General features: G+C 44.1%; 1 protein-coding gene across 13 annotated transcripts in view; it reads left to right on the top strand.

Annotated features, from left to right (window-relative positions):
- Window positions 1-17,136, top strand: part of GPR141 (G protein-coupled receptor 141) — a 169,632-nt gene that overhangs the window by 42,412 nt on the left and 110,084 nt on the right. For 2 of the 13 annotated variants that reach the window (XM_032483713.1, XM_032483715.1), the window contains 2 exons: window positions 1,269-1,314; window positions 3,909-4,177. The exons of 6 other annotated variants lie outside the window; for them this stretch is intronic. In XM_032483713.1, coding sequence (XP_032339604.1) covers window positions 1,269-1,314; window positions 3,909-3,978 — 116 coding nt within the window. In that variant the 3' untranslated portion in view covers window positions 3,979-4,177. Of the gene's footprint in view, window positions 1-1,268; window positions 1,315-3,908; window positions 4,178-6,698; window positions 8,140-17,136 lie in introns of those variants that run through there. 5 more of the 13 variants (XM_032483706.1, XM_032483703.1, XM_032483711.1 and 2 more) reach the window with 3 other exon arrangements.

Raw genomic sequence — 17,136 nt, 5'->3', positions numbered from 1 at the left:
GCGACAGCATTGACGTAAGCTCTAGCCACTAGAGCGCCTAAGGGTGAATGTTAGCTTGGCATTCCCTGGAGGTGAAAATATATATATAGGTATATGTATATGTATGTATACATATATATATATATATATGTGTATATATACATTTAAGTGTTCAAGTTTAATCACCATCCCATTTCTCTTAATTTAAATGAATAAAATGTCACTTTATTTATAAGATCATACTGTTTTAAAATGTTTTAATCTAACATACATGAGCCTTTATAAACCAAATGACTTTTCAACCTACATAGGTCTTATCCAAAGAAACCTGCAAATTAGACATTATTATCAACCTCATTTTATAGGTGAGGAAACGAGGGCCAGCAGGTCCCAGTCCCTAGGGTGGTGGAACACAGGAGGTGAACGCCATTCCTGTGACAAAGGATTTTGGGTCACTGCAGGGCTCTTCACCATTGCAGTAGTCTCTGAATCTAGACTGGGCTAAAATTTTTTTTTTTTCCTCCTGGATTGGACAGGCTTCCTTTACCTTGGTTTACATGTTTACAGCTTAGAAAATATCACTTTATTTTAAAACTTAAAAAAATATATATTATAGCAAGTTTATTTAATAAGCGGGGGAAAAGTGTTTTAATGCCAAAGTGGAAACCCACTTGGGCCCCCAAAATGGATCTAAAGATTATTTTAAAGTAAAGACATTTTATATTTAACATATGCAGAAAGAAGCCTTCCTTTACTACTAAAAGCAGAAACTTCTGGGAGTGAGGCTGCCAAGAACCCCCATCCTGGGAGCTTTACAGCCATGAACAAAAAACTAAGACCACTCTCACTTGCATAAACAGTATCACAGACTTTCTTATATCCCATTTGCTCCCCTAGAAAACCATTTGTTCCTCCCATAGAAGATTTTCCTCTCCCTCTTCCACCATCCCATCCCACCATGAAGTCAGGTATATAAACTCCCATCTTTAGCTGTTTAGAGAACCACTTCTCTTGTGCATTCCCATGTGCATATGAATAAGCTTTGCTTTTTTCCCTGTTAAGCTGCAAGTTTATGTTTAATTTGCAGATCCCCAAACACTAAACCTAAGAGGACAGAGGAAAACTGTTTTCTCCTTTGTACCATTACACCAAGTCCGATTCTTCGCCTCTTGTAACTGTAGTAAAAAATATGTAACATAAATTAGAGTCTTATCTTTGTATATATTTGAATCCAGTCTCTTACTGACATTTTTGTAGTAACTGCAATAAATCTGTACCTTTTTCAGTAGGTAATCATTCCACTAGATACAGTTTGTTGAGCACTGCCCAGTGCCGGTAAGTGGGATAAGCTGTTTGATACTTCAGCCCGTTCAGCTCTCCCAGATCTTTATGGTAGATGTCAGTATTTTGTATACTGCAAATGAAAAAATCTGAAATTCAGAATGGTTAATCAGCTTGCTAAATTTAACACATCTAATTAGCAAAGTGAGGATGGGAAACTTGCTTTTCTTCAAAATTATCCATTTAATGACAAGATAATTCAATCAAGAGATCTATAGTACATCTATCAGATTTGTTGAAAAGTTTGCTTCCAAGTATTATTATAACAAATAATAGAACTTGGAAGTGTTTTGAATGTGGCTTTTCCCACTATTTGGGTTACTTCCTTGGGATAGATTCTCAGAATGTAGTTCTTAAAGTCAAACTATCCCTTATGGATAGTTTTGTGGTTCATAATACAGATTACTAACCTGCTTTGCAAAAGTGCTTTTTCAATTTGTACAGCTGCCACTGTTGAATCTAAGTTACGCTTTGCTTTTGTCCCGCCTTTCTCTGAAAGCCTTCTTTGAGTGTTTTGGCTATGAAACGAACAGTAGGTATCCATAGAGAGGTTTTATTTTATTTTATGTATTTTTTGCTGACGTGTAGTTGACATACCAGTTAACTTCAGGTGTACAGCATGGTGATTTGACATTTAAATACATGATCATCATAGTAAATCTAGCATCCCTGAAGAAGTTGTTAAAACCTCTTCACAGATAGCTCCCTAATGGCATGGGTACCAGTGAAACAGGGCATGCAGAGCTGGCCCTCGGGAAGGCAAGCATGCAGCAGTGGTGTATTTAGTGACAGACAGGCTGTCCAAATGCACATAAAAAGAGAGTGTAATTCTCTCATTTCACCCCTCCCCAGTTGGGTTGGTGCTTTGGCTTTACAAACCAAAAGAGCAGAAAGTTTGAAAATGGTTCCATTGAGGAATCAGAAAGTAAAGCTCACAAAGCCAGATCTGGAGAGGCAAATGATTCAGCTGGAAGAACCCTTGCAGTCTCCAGGTGCCACGAGGAGGGGGACCAGGTCTTCTGGGTGTAGGATGCAGTAGAAAGGGCCCAGGTTTCAAATAAGACCAACCTGACTTTGAACTTCAACTCTTTTACCTACTTGCTGTGTGACCATAGACAAATACTGATCTCCTTTGGTCTCAGTTTCCTCATCTGTAACATGGGCATAGTGGCCTTTTCAAAGGGTTGCTGAAAGGACTAAATGAGGTAACATGGTAACATGTCCACAGGAGAAAAATAGCCATCAAATTCAGAATAGGCACCTTTCCTGCCCCAGGGAGGGTAGGAAGGAGGCAAAGAAACAGGATTCAGGAAGGGAGGCAAAGGGAGTTTCTGTTTTAACTGGAATATTTTACATCTTTCTTACAAATGCACAAAGATCTGAAATAATTAGAACATGACATTGATGTGCTCATCTGGAGACAGTGCTTGTTAAATTATTTTCTGTACATTTTTGGTTTTTAAATTTTTAATCAACTTTTTTTAGGGTCTGGCATATGGGGCACACAGAATATGGATTCAGATCTTTTCCCACAGCCCTTGTCAGAAGCTGAAATCTCTGTTATGATGAATTTAGGTGGGACCCAAGGAAACAAATCCTGCTGTGAGCCTGAGCTAAAGTGGAATGTGCCCTGGGGAGTTGGGTACCCACTTTCCATAAGGGAGTTCACACCCTGCTTGTGCAGACTGGATAAACACGTGTCCCTGCACTGCCTTCTGCCTCCTTTAGCTTTACCACTCAGCGCAGACACTTTTTTTTTTTAACAGAGGTACTGGGGATTGAACCCAGGACCTTCTGCATGCTAAGCAAGCACTCTACCACTGAGCTACACGCCCCCACCCCAGCCATGGTGTTTTATGTGGTCTACATTCTACAGCCAGAATCTGTTTTCCATATGGAATTCTCTATCAAGGAAAACTGTTTACATTTTAATTTACTGTAACACGCAATTCCTGCCAACGTCTGTGTCACCATGATTTCCATATTGGAGCCCTCCCTTTCCCACATCGCAGTTTATTTAGTCTATACGGTTTGTTTAGATTCTCTTCATGGAAATTCGGGATTTCGGTTATGAAAATAACTCTTGCAGAGCTCCTAAATGTGGTGAACGCCAGAAGAAAGTGGGGTTTTCCTGAAGCTTATTGTAAACCAAGTGATCACCACATACACAGGGGCAACTGAGCTTAGAGCTGACATTGACCCATCTTTATGTTGCCACAAAAATTCACGATAACACACAACACAACGGAGCTCAACTCAGAGGGTTTTCAGCCTCTGAAACAACTCAGGGCTGCTCAGTTATCTAGTTCTTTTTTGATCTCCTAGCTTCCCATCTCTATGCACACCCCCTCCCCCTCACCTTGACTATGAGAATGTTCTGGAGATAGAAATTAAATAGAAATTAAATGAATTAAACTCATCCTAGTGCACGATGTGATGGGCTGTCCCATCATTTCTATTCTATAGAAAAAGGCTCATTGTTCACACATGCTGGGCTGTGAGAGCAGAATTCTTCCACGGCCAGAGAAAGAGAAAATCAGTTCTTTTTCTTTTCCTTCTTTCTAATTTTTTTTTTTTTTTTTTGGCAGAATTGATGCAGGGGACACATGGCTGTCAGCTCACTCAGGATATGCACAGAGGAATTTCAGAATGTTTTAGATGTTATAAAATTGCCAGTTAACCATCAACAGAGGTGTTTACGGAAATTAGTCTCTCAAATCATTTATCAGTGTACTTACAATTCCCGTTGCAAGGCAGGTGAAATAATAAAGGATATTTGGGGCTCGAATTATATTCAATGCAGGAAAGAGAAAGCTGTTCGGCATCCACATTATTTGAATAAATGGAGGAACCAGAATTGCCCGGTTTTAATGTGATGCCGAGCAGCCGCCAAGGGAGAAGGCAGAGAGCTAACTCTCATTGTCATTAAACAAAACCTTCCCCTGGAATCCGCAAGCCAGCCAGGCTCTTTGAAACCAGAAGTCAAAAAACAATCCACAACCTTAAATGCGACAGTGATGCGTTTGGCTTCCTTTAAGAGAGAAGAGAGGAAACCCTTGTCATAAAAATTCTGCTCTCTTCTTTAAAATGATTCTCTTGGTGTTTTAAAATAATAAGATAGCAATATCCTTTTAAGCCAAAAAGCAATCTCCCTGAAGTAATTATTGCGCTTCGAGGATAACTGGAAATATGTTGTAGGAAATCAAGATAAGGAGAAAAACCAAGGGAAGGGAAAGATACGTCCTCAGTTAACGTTACTGTGAATGGCAGCACTTTTATGGTGTTTGGTTATGATGGTGCAGCTCTGCTGGGAGGAAGGAAAACACCTGAACACCTGAATCCCATTAATTTTACAACAGTGTTTCAATATGGTTTCCACTAAGACAGTACAGTTAGTGTCCTTTGATGGGAAAATCAATACAATTATTCATAGAACACTTTGCAAAATGATCTGGGTAAATGACATACACCCAAAACAAAACAACAAAGACTAGTTAGGTTGGAACTTGGTACCACCAGAAAACCCAGGACGGACTAGTTATTTCCATGTGGTAATTTAAGTGATGTGATCACTTAACAAACGTACTCAGTGGACGAGTTGTTTATCCTCTGTGCTCTAATGTGGTTGTCTTTGAAAACTTTCACTTTTAAAGGCAGTAACACTTAAAAGACAGCAAATTAGAAAAGAAAGAAAATGATCATGAAACCAAGACTCAAAGCGAAATGCCTCCTTGACTCTCTTCTGCCCTCTGCTGGGTATCATGTATATCCTCTTTGTCCAGGAAAAAAAAAAAAAAAAGCCTGTTTATTTTTCCACCTCAGTTCTTCCCAATAGACACTGTTGAGACGGGTCTGGATGTGACAGGTATTTCTATTCTGGTGAATCTTATAGGTAAATATTGTGAGAGTGAGTCAGGTGTTCATTTTCTTTTTCTATTTTAAAAATTACGATAAAATATGCATAACATAAAATTTACCATTTTAACCAGTGGCATTAAGTATATTCCTATTGTTTTGCAACCATCACCACCATCCATCACCAGAACTTTCTTCATCTTGCAAAACTGACATTCTACACCCATGAAACACTAACTCCCCATTTCTCTTCCCCACAGCCCCTGGCAACCACCCTTCTACATTCCATCTCTATGAATTTGAATACTATAAGTACCTCATGTAGTGTTTGTCCTTTTCTGATCAGGTGTCTATTTTTATTACTCATAATGAAATACTACAAGCATATATAGGTGACAATGAGGGGAGATGGAACAGGGAGTATATAATTAGTACACATTTGGCAAGCATATGAGACAGGAAATCAACAAAGTGACAGATAAAAGAGCAGTGTAGCCACTCCTGGCACGTGCTTCACTGTGCTCAAACTAAGCCCCAAATAACTAAATTGCACAAGGACGCACAGCTAATATGTGGCAGAGCTTGGTTTGAGCCTAGAATTTTCAGATTTTTTTATTTAATCAACCAATTTCCTCTAGTACAGTTACTCATCTTTTACCACAGAAGAAATTCCCCAGAAGTAAAGAATATGTCCCTTACACACTGTTTTCTTATGCATATAGTCACCTATCAGTTCATTTTAATATGTTTGACCCCGAGACCTTGAAACCCAAGTATCCCCCAGTATCTCACTTTTTGTCTGAAACACGGTAACGTAAGGGTGGCTGAGTGCTTACAGCCTGCGCTCACTTGAGGCCCCAAGATCTTGACAGTCATTGTGACTTGGGTCTATTCCCCCTTTCAGAAGATTCTTTGAAGGTGCCTGTGGGGTTTCTGAACTGGAGATGTGTAGAATCAACAAAAGGAATCGCTGAAACACTAAATCTACATTAGGTGTCTTTTACTAAGCACAAGTACAGCCAACAACCAAACAGAGAGAAAACAGATTAATTCTGCTGTGCTTCCAAGGTTGACGAGCATCATACCTTGTCACCAGCTGTCACCACTGCCTTGCTCAGCTCAGACGCCCTCAGCCTGGGACTCTAGGTTCCTTTGCTGCTCCTCCTAGATGTTATTTTGGTGCTTGTTTAACAATTTTATGCCCACTGGTGACATTTACCATTGAGTAGTAGTTTCTTAATAAATGGTTAGTGGTTAAATAAACCATGAGAGAGAACTTTAAAATATTTAGGGCATTATTTCTCAGAATGTGATCAACTCTCATCCTTTTATTTGACAATAAACTGGCCCATAGGAATCAAAGACAAATTACAGAGGACATTTTTATTTAAAATTAGATTTGTAAGCATAATATTTATCTTCCCACTCTGGTTTACTAAGACCAGAGAGTGCATTCTAATTAATATATAATAGTGAGCTACCTCTAATATAAGCTGAGAAGTGTCTTTATTTGATCTTGGTAGGATCTCCTCCAGGATGGACCGTTCTTCCTGGGATGGACATCTGTCCTTACAGAGCTGGCCAAGTGATCTTTCACATGTTTCCGTTTTGCTGGAGGAGCTGCCCATCTCGGGAACAGCGCCTGTATCTTTAGCGCCATCAGCATGACCCTTGGCTCCATTAGCACAGCTCCTAACCAGCTGCAACTGAACTTCCTATCTCAGCCTTCTGAAAGGGCTAGCCCGTGGTTCAGAGCCCCAGCTCTGGCCTCGCACAGAAAGGCATTCAGATCCCCGCTCGCCCTTCCACTGGCTAAAAGACCTCTGGCAAACAACTTCCCTCTCAGGGGTGTTGGGAGCATCCAAGGAGGTGATGCTCTAAAGCCCTAGTTTGGTTCCGCCACCAAAAGCTCACTTTGTACCTAGTGTCTCTCATTGGACAGCTGAAGCGTGTCTGGGCTTCCAGGCTGGGGCTTTGGCTTTTGGCTCCACCCCTCATTCTTGTTTTTGTCTTTCTTTTTAAAACTACGCTTATTATGGGCAAGACCCTGGCCATTGTTTTCCTTTGTAATCCAGTTTTAGGCTGAACAATGGATTGACTTTCTGGAGACAAAGGCTTATTACCACATTTATAGCTATCATCTTCCTGGATGCTTGGGGCTTGCCAAAATAAAATGAGCTTTTAAAATAACTGAAATAAGGGAGGAGGGTATAGCTCAGTGGTAGAGTGCCTCCTTAGCACGCACAAGGTCCTGGGTTCAATTCCCAGAGCCTCCATATAAATAAGCAAACAAACCTAATTACCTCCCCCCAAAAAGAAAAATATTTAATTAAAAAAATTTAAAAATAAAATAACTGAAAGTCTCTAAAGCATCAGCCTTAGATGGCTTGAGTCCCCATCCCACCTGCCTTTCAAATCAGGCTGAGCTTACGGAGGTCCCTTCTCTTCTGTGTGCGTCTGTAAGATGGGGAATAGCATTGCTTCACTGGTGAGGGCTGACACTGGTGTAAGTCACTTAGAACAGTACCTAGCTCAGTGATTAGACACTACTATCGTTGTCAATGCCTTTTGTAAACACAAAGTGACGGTGTTGGGTTGACTGGTAATGAGACAGGTGGAGGACGCAGACGGAAGAGGAGGACAGAAAACAAGGCAAGAGTCCAGGCACGTGAGGCCCAGGGAGGGGCCGAGGGGAATCTGCCACAACAGGGGGACATGTCATCCCCAGCCCGGCTCTGATACACTCATAAGTCACAGCCCATTCTCTTTCTCCCGAAGGCTGAATTGGCTGTAAATGACCTTCTCCGAGCAACTTGTCTGGGAACCGTCCATGCCCATGGTGATGAGGGGACATGAGATGGTTTTAGGGTATTTCTGTGATTTAAGGGTTTGTGGATTTAGTTAAGGGGCCCCTGGTAAGCACTTCGCCGTCCCTAAGAGCACACTTGTCCTTACTGTTTTTATTCGCACTCCTTGACAGATACAGTTTAACCAGGAAAAAGCTACTAGATGTAGCATTCCAAATACCTGGTTCCAGAAAGCAATATACCTAATTCACCTGAAGCGTCTCATTTAGGGACTACATTCCTAACATACTCATCTGTAAAATGGAGTGATAATGTCTACCTTATCGGGTCGTTTGAAAAATTAGGTAGAAATACGTTTGTGCTGAGCATAGAGGTTACCACAACAGAAGAGATCAATGACTATTTCCTGCTGCTGGTGCCGGTGAGGATAATGGTTGTAACTGAGGTGCACACCCTGGGACTTCACCGAAACAAACATGTGATGTCCTTGACTAGGACCTAATACCACACCAGCTAATGGTGCTTCTCTAGTGATGCAGTAGAGTTTACAAAGTACTTGAATACATGCTGTCTTATTGGAGCCTCACAACAGCAAAGCAAGGAAGATATGGGACTGAATAATATTCAACCAGGCACAGTGTGAGCCGTGGAGGATGGGATGGGGAGGGGAAGGGGGTATGCAGGGTGAGACGTGCATCTTTCCTGCCCCTGGACTCTTCTGACAGCTTACTAAAGTCAACAGGTAGTCATGTTTAAAAGTTTGTTAGACTTGAACATTTAGAGGGGGAGGTATAGCTCAGGGGTAGAGTGCATGCCTAGCATGCACAAGGTCCTGGGTTCAATCCCCAGTACCTCCTCCATAAATAAATAAATAAATAAATAAATAAATAAATAAATAAATAAATAAATAAATAAATAAAATTTGGGAAGGTGGGGCCCAACCTCTTGGTTTTTGGAGGTGCTGAGCTTCCTATGGCAGGTATTCGGTGCATGTTGGTGACCTGAACCTCCTTGACTTCGCCAGGGAAGAAGCTCAGTCAAGTGCTTGTCCCTGGGTTGTTCTTGCAAAAGCTACTCTTAGAGAACAGAGAGATTTATTCCCCTCAGAATTGAGAAGAGATCAAAGACTTTCTCTTGTGGAAGCAATGGGAAATCAGTTCTGAAGGACTCAAGCCCTTCTTGGTTTTAGTTATGTGGCCTGGGGCAACCTCCCTGAGCCTCCGTCTCCTCAGCTGTAAAATGGAAGTGGTATTAACGATCCTGCCTTAGAAGGATGAGAGATAATGCCCCACATGTACTGGGGGTGCACTAAATGGCAGCTGCCATAATTACAGCTGCACATCCAGGGTGGAAGGGTGAGCGGGGTGTGGAGAGGGAGGGGAGAGAATTGTGCTGCAAAGATGTCATAGGCTGGCTACTATTTATGTTGATTTAGGTCCTCTCCATTTTCTGAAATCTGTCATCTGTTTTACAACCTAATCTAGGTTATTACAAAAGAAAAGTAAAACACCTCACTAAACACACACCTTCCCCAGGCTTAGCGTTAAAGCCACGCGTGTATTTATCTGAAAGCAAGCTGAGCCCTCTCTGTTAAATGCCCGTCTTGAGTCCCGCGTTCCAAGGACACCTCCACAACTCTGCAACGTGGATCATCCCCTAGGAAACCCAGCAAACATCTGCAGGCTTCACTGTGCTCCTGTCCTCTCCATTTATAGCTGACCTAATTTTTTCTTTAGAAGAAAGACACACACTCCAGGCAGCTGTGCGTGCAAGTTGACTCCGATGACTGGAAATTGATGCTCCTTCCGTCCTGAAGCCAAGCCCCCGGGTTACAGTGCTGTCCCCACACGCCTTCCCGGGTGGGAGTCATGAGATGTAACACATTTTATTCTCTTAGCGGTTGTTCAAGAATTCCTCTTAGGGAAGATCTACCTTGGTGAAGAAATGCTTTTACAACTTCCACTTGGGGTACAAACAGTTTCCAGGGTTGTGGAAAGGAAGGACGTGGGATGGGAGAAGTGTGTCTTGGTGGGAGAGGGAAGAAGATGAGGAAGACGGGGGGCAAGGGAGAGGGCAGATGGTGCGGGCTGGTCACGTGCGCCTTCCCTCACAGACTCCAGATCTTCGTCTGTGTGACAGCCATAAACCGCTTGTCGTGGTTAGTTTCTTATAGAAAACCATGATAGGTTAATTATTCCTTGTCACCAGGTGAAACCAACACAGCAAAGGAGGACAAAGGGGCTGGAGCAGCAGGATGTGCAGAATGTTAGGTCCACAGGAAATTGGGGCAGAGCTTTAAACTTTCCCAGGCTTGGGTGTTATTGGCCTCAGGAAACTGTCTTCATTCAATTCACCTCCTCTCCCTTGCTTCCTCTGCACCTGTCACGCTTGTTGCTCCCGAGCCCTGCGCAGGGCCTTTGCACTTGCTGCTCCCTCCCGCACACGCTTTGCCTCTCGTTTGTCTACCTCCCTGAATGTGACCTTCCTGCAGGAGTCTCTCTGACTTACTTGTTTATTGTCATTTTTCCCTAACTAGTAGATTCGCTCTCTGGGGGCAGGGTACTTGCCTTTTCTGTTTATTTCCAAGTCTCCAGTTCAAGAGCACTCAATATTGGTTGAAAGGTGACATCTGGGGACACAGTATTGAAACCAGAGTCCCTCCTCAGGACAGCTCATATTCAGCCTGTGTAGATTGGCACCAAACTCACTTCTCAAGGGCTGCCTGCTGACCTGGAAGATGGTGTGGTTATTTTATCTCTTTTCTTGTTCTCTAACCTTCTCAACGTATTTTTGCTGTTAGAGCTTTTGAGACCCTGTTAGCCCGTTTCCTACCTGCTTTCACATGTATCCCTGCAATACACAAAGGTCATTTCATTTCTCCTCTTCGCATCACTGACCCCAAGTCGCCCGGCCTTTGCCTGCCTGGGCACGGGCACATTTCAGTGACCCCCTGCCCCGCCCCTGATTGGGAATTTGTGGTTTGGAGTGATCTGCTGTGGCTTTGAATCCTGGCTCTCAGCTGATTAAAGTTGAAGTTACATACCATTCTCAGTCTCAGTTTCCAAATTTTATCAGCCTCGAAGGAGGAGTGAGACCCTGCCCAGTGCTCCTGCCTGTACCTGGCACACGTTCAGCACTCGGTAAGCGACAGCCACTGTTATCATTCAGTCTCTGGAGCACCTGGGGAGCTCCCATACAGGAAGATGGAGCAAAGGTGACATTTATGTTTGCTTTCTTGTAATAAATTTCACAGTGGAATACCTTTACATTAGCCAGGCATCGCGGGGGAGATCCAGATCCTGTCCTCAGCCTCTTCCACGGTTGTGCTCCTGACACTCACACTCAATCCTGACTCATGGCCCCCTTCCTGCAGGGGCACCCTCGGCTCTGCACACAGGAAGACAAGTTCCAGCACTGCTTACAAAGAGAAAGAAATAAGGACATCTTTGTTTTTCTCAGATCACCCAGAGGTGTGGAGATGGGCTTGAGGGCATATGGGGCTCGCCACAGGTTAGATTCCAGGAAGCAGGCTCCTGGGTGGAGATTAGTATTCAGGAAGTATTTTAGGAAGTGCTCTTGGGATCAACACCTGAAGGGGATGGAAGGAAGCAGGAGTGGGCAGAGGGAGAAGTTTGTCTGGTTGTGATGCAGTTTCAAGGAAGGCTCGGCTGACCCCTCAGGGAGCTGTGAAGCAGGGACAGCTCTTCAGAGTTGTCCTGAGTTGCGGCAAAGCAGAAGGTTCTTTATAGCCTCCTGTGGACCAGTCGTTGGATGAGGGCTGCCCTGGGCAAGGCAGTTCCCTTCAGCCAAACCAGTTCCCCAAGAGGGCTGAGAGCTGAGGGCTGTTGGCCAGTAGCCCACTGAACAGCCAGGAAAACGAGCCCTTTATCCCTAAAGGGAGATCTGGGCTGGACATCACAGCGTCTTCCACAGACTTCCGCACCAGTCCGCATCACGCTGGGTGGAAGGGAGGAGGCTCCAGGCTGCCAAAACCCTGATCTTTGACCGGGAATCTGGGCTGGAGTCCAGCAATGGAGAGCTCGCTTTTCCTTAGGATGAGAAAATGACCAAAGCCCCCACTGCTGTCTGTCTTGACTCTAAGATATGACATACTCATCTAGGACTCTCAAAATTGTTTGGATCCACCACTTGGATCCACAATAATAGATCTAGTTTCTCCTAATTCACCTTCTGTGGTGGCAGTGGTAGCAATGCTGATAAAAAGTCATGAAAATCACAGCAACCAACGGCTGAAGCCAGGCTCCCCAAATCCACTACAATCTGCCATGCTTTGAGTTGACTTCCAATAAATATATTTTCTGGGGGCCACTGAGGGGGGCATAGAGTGCAGATCTAGTATGGACAAGTGGACATGGATGCTTAGGTTTTCCTGGGGCACTGAAGACAACAAGCCAGAGAGGACGGCACTTTGTGGGCTTGTGGGAAAAGGTCAAAGTGATGAGTGTGTTCATTCAGTTGCTTTGAAGTGATAAAAACAAAAACCAAAAAACATTTCCCTAGAGTTCCCCCCGGCTCTCCTAAAATTCAGACTGCATTAATAGATGCTGGAGATTATCTCTGTGCCTTTTTGTTGTTGTTTGTTGGCCAATGAAAAACTTATTTTGTTGATACAAACAGCTGCAACAATGATGCAAATAATTCTAGGTCCTGCACATCCTTAGAGGACCCAAAAGTGCCTGTGAGTCATCTTATTAGCATTACACATCTGCCTTCGCCTCCGTCAGCCCAGGGCACATTTGCATTTTTATATCACATTAATGGTTTCTTGGCTAATTTTTCTGGAGCTCTCTGCCATGCTGCAAAGGTTTCCATGATTCCTGAGCTTGAAAAAGTGGTTCACAAATCCACTAAGGTAGGGTACCACCCACGCTGAGAACTATTTGTGAAGTGGAAAACTCTCCCTCACTGTTAGTGATTCATTCATTGACGCTTTGACCAAAATGCCATGTCACAGGTTAGCGGAGGATGTGATGGGAGAAGATATGCAAGAGACATGCTCTTTTGCACAATCCTGGGTTTGGGGAGGTGGGAGTGGGGGCGTCCCCCGGACAATATAACTGCGTGCTAGTCTCAGCAGCTCAAGGTGGGCTTTGTAAAATGGTGGGAACTTGGTGGCTTTGAGCGAGGCCTTGGGATATCACGGTTAAAATTCTTAGTCCTAGAGGGAAGGCAAAGGCAATCAAAGGTCGCTCCCACCCGCTAGGGGCCAGGAGGGAAGAGAGAGAGTGAACAGTTTTGTTTTGGTGGTTTTAGTTTAGGGCTAAGCAGAGCAGAGGACATCTAGTCACTGTTATTGTGTGCTCTGAGCCATTACCGTCAGTTTTATGTGAATTTTTATTTCAGCCAGAGCTTGGGTCCATTCTAGAAGGGAGGGTTAGGATAAGCAAGAACACAGTGTCTGGAGTGTGACATAAAGGCGCTGATGCAGGTACTCCCTGGCTCATCCTCTGGGTACTTGGCCATAGACCCTGAAAGGGGGGTTTCCAAGGAACCAAATACTGGCACCCATACAAGAAGCCACCTCTGTGCCCACGGGAGCAGCAAAAGTGATTTGGGAAATGGAGGGGCAGGAATTAGAGGTGGCAGTCCCACGAGGTGTTTTGTCTCCATCTTTATGATCTCTTACACTTCCGATCATTATTTCAGAGCACTGTCACCCATATTCAGGTATTTCAACACCACAGGCAGGACAGAGGGCAGTGGTGTTCCCCAGAATAGACAAGAAATGGACCTGAGGATGGTTGCAGTTACTTGCTGTGGGTGAAAAAGTTGGAAGTGCCAGAGCAGAGCGCAGAACCAGGACTCAGATCCCAGTGTTGTGCTTTCTGTCAGGTGGTAATGACTTACTGTCTCCTGTGGTCTAACCTTGCCTGCTGTTTCTGTATACCCAGATCTCTCCCTCTCCCTCTCTTTTTTTTCTCTTTCCAGGTCTGTCTGTCTAGCTATCCATCCATCCATCCATCCATCCATCTGTTCATATGTACATACATGTGAAAAAAGGGCCCAATATCCAAGTTAGTCTTTTAAACAAGGAATGAAATTGACTGCTGGGCAACAGTTAAAAAGTTATTGCTGGTGAAACATTCCTTTCACTTGAGCTCCACAAATTCAGCAATTTGCTGATAATTCACCCAAAGCATAACACGAGCTTATCGGTCAAGATGGAAATAATTACTGAAAATTCAATAAAAGTGGACAGTTTTAATTTAGGAAAAAATATTAAGAACTTTAGATATTAATGAACTCATGCAATTAATGTTTGTTGCTGTATATAAACAATTAATGTACTAAATTCTCTGGCCCATTAAAGCCAGTTTAACAAGGTCTCGATGTGAAAACACTTTTGAGTGGCTCTCTGTACTCTAGTATGTTACTAAGTGAAAATGAGCTTGAGAAAATAGGCTGTTATTAGAAATTGTTATTGTATCGTAGAATTAGATCAGACTCCAGCCTTCATTATTAGAAAGCAGAGAACAATAGCTCTAGGAGGCCAGGAGACAATGCCATTTGGCCTCCAGGGAAGGCATAAAGCATCTTGTGTTAACCCAGCGCATCCAAGGTCAGAGGAACCTCATGTGAATGGATCTGAGTACAGGGACTTTCAATGACTCTGAGCACTCGAAGGTGGAGAATTTTGAGAAACAATGAAAGTGGTTTTGATTTTAGGTCAGAAGGGAAAGTTTTTCTCTTTCTTCTCTGCAGGTTTGTTCTCCTTTCTCCTGGGACTACTTCTGTAAAAAGGCTGCTTCCTCTTGCAAGCTGCTTTCTTTTCCCTGCCCCCTACCTCCATGGGTCTGTTGGTCAGATTCAGATTCAGCCTCGCTCTTCCTTGCTTTTTCTTGGCATGTTTTTCCTTGGAACCGCCTTCCCTGGCCATCTGACTGGCAATAATTAGAGGGCTAGACTATCAATCTGGGCCTCAAGGAAAGGCAGAGAGGAAGCGTCTCTCTCAGCTTTACCCCTGTCTCATAGCTGCCAAGTCTAAGCGAGACAGTCACTGAGCCTCCATCAAAGATTCCATATTGGGTCTGGTCCCAGAGTCCCATTTAGTGATAAGGAGATACTTCGCTTGGTCTTTTGCTTCGTGTGTGAATCCATGCTGCCTTAATTATCTATTGCTATGTAATAAATTTCCTGAAACTTAGTGGCTTAAAACAATAAACCTTGTCTCACATAGTTTTTGTGGGTCAGAATCCAAGCAGCTTCGCTGAGGGTTTCTCATATGGCCCTCTCATGAGACTGCAGTCATGATGTTGGCTGGGGCTGCAACCTTCTGATGGCTGGACTGGGGCTGGAAGAAGAATTCCAGCATGGCCCTCTCTTGTGGCTGTGGGGAGGACGTCCAGCTCAGTTTATCGCTGGCTATTGGCAGGAGTCTTAAATTCCTTATCACCTTAACCTCTCTATAGGGCTGTTTGAGGGTCTTCCTGACACGGCAGATGGCATTTGCTCAGAGTAAGCGATTCAAGAGAGAAGACAGGGTGAGCAAGGAGGAAGCGGCAGTGCCTTTTATGACCTAGTCTTAGAAGTCACACACCTTCCCTCCCTCCTTCCTTCCTTTTTTCCTCCTTTCCTTTCTTCCTCCCTCCCTTTTGTAGTTGAAAGTCATTTTTAGATATCTGCTTTTCTACATTTTTCAGCGAACATTACCTTGCCTATATGCTTTAAGACATTTTATGAATCACCTTGTGTTTTTCATTTGTCTGGTTCCACATACTTTAATAGGAAAAGACTTTCCTAGGCGAACAGATAATATGCTTGGCTTAGAGGGTATCAAAGAGACTCAAAGAAAAATAAGAAAGGTCCCTGCCTCCTGGACCTACCGTCTCAACATGTATCAAGACATCCCGACAAGTAGTTACAGTACGGAATACTGACCCCACGTCAGAGGGCTGCATGGTGGATTCTGAGCGGGTAGAGGAGGGAGCAAGCAATAGCGCCTAGAAGCATCAGGGAAGCTTTGAACAGAAGGGTTAATTGGACCCATACGTGGAAGACCAGGTCATAACTCACTCAGCAGAGTAGAGGAGAAAAGAGTATATGCAAAGTTGCGGAGATGAAAAAGCTTGCGAGTGAGTGGTTTGGGATGTTGATGGTGAGGATGGCTGTCTGAGAGTCAGAGATGATGGCGGGGCGGGTGGGTAGGGGTAGGCAAAGGCTGTCATGAAGGGACTTATGGACCATGCTGATGATTTTAGCTTTTAGTTTGAGGGCAAAAAAGGGGGATGTGAAGAGTTGTGCATCTTACAAAGCTCTTGGGGGGGGGGGGGCATGGTGGGAGTGTAGAGGATGTAGCTAAGAGGCTGCCACTGGAGAAGGCGTGATTTCCCACAGTCCCCGAAGGATTCTTATAAAGTCAAGCATCCCTGGGCAAGAGGCTACCAATTTTTGTGAAAATATGCTTTAATGGCCCTTCATTCAAAGGAATCCAATTAACCATTTTTCTTCCCTCTTTGTAAACATAAAGATTTCTATCTTATGAAGCATTTAAGATAGCCCTGAATTGCTTTGCCAATCAAAAACATATTAACATGCTTGTACCTTATTTATAGGCTGCCTTTGCCTTTGAATCATCTGAAAATTTCTTCAGTGGCTAAAGGGGTGAGAAGCGTTTTGCTTTCCCTTTAAAGCCCTTCCCTACCAATTTCACCTCTGCATCTCCTGCATCCTGGTCTCTGCACTTGGGGGACATTAACATGCAGGTCAGTTTGTGTCTGTCGCCTTCTGTCTGCCGGCGGGGACCTGGGGAGGTGTGCAAACCTGCCAGTTCCCTTCCCAGGACCTTGTACTCTCGGGCACATCGTGGCATCTGCCAGGCTGTGTTTGTCCGCTGGGGCTTTGGGCAGCTCCGGTTGCTTGTGAAAATAAGATAATTTGTGTTAGACAGAGAAGTGCTGCTGAAATGTCAAGCTTTGTGCTGTCGGGCGGCGGCAGGTGGTCTGCGTGGAGCAGTAGCCGTTCATTAGCGGTTACTGACGGCAATTTTGTCACGTGGGTAAATCCTCTCCCCACGAGCCCCTCTTTGCATAGGAGCAGAGACGCCAGGCCGAGGAGATTCTCTGGCTGTGTTCCTCGGTCCCTCGGGGAGTCTTTCCGTGGCTGAGAGTAGACCGCGCCTGGCCTGTTGCTGATC

Source organism: Camelus ferus, chromosome 7, assembly GCF_009834535.1.
Source record: "Camelus ferus isolate YT-003-E chromosome 7, BCGSAC_Cfer_1.0, whole genome shotgun sequence".
In the NCBI taxonomy this organism is placed as follows: domain Eukaryota; kingdom Metazoa; phylum Chordata; class Mammalia; order Artiodactyla; family Camelidae; genus Camelus; species Camelus ferus.
Note: the sequence above shows the minus strand (reverse complement) of the source record. Positions and strands in the feature narration are given on the sequence as shown.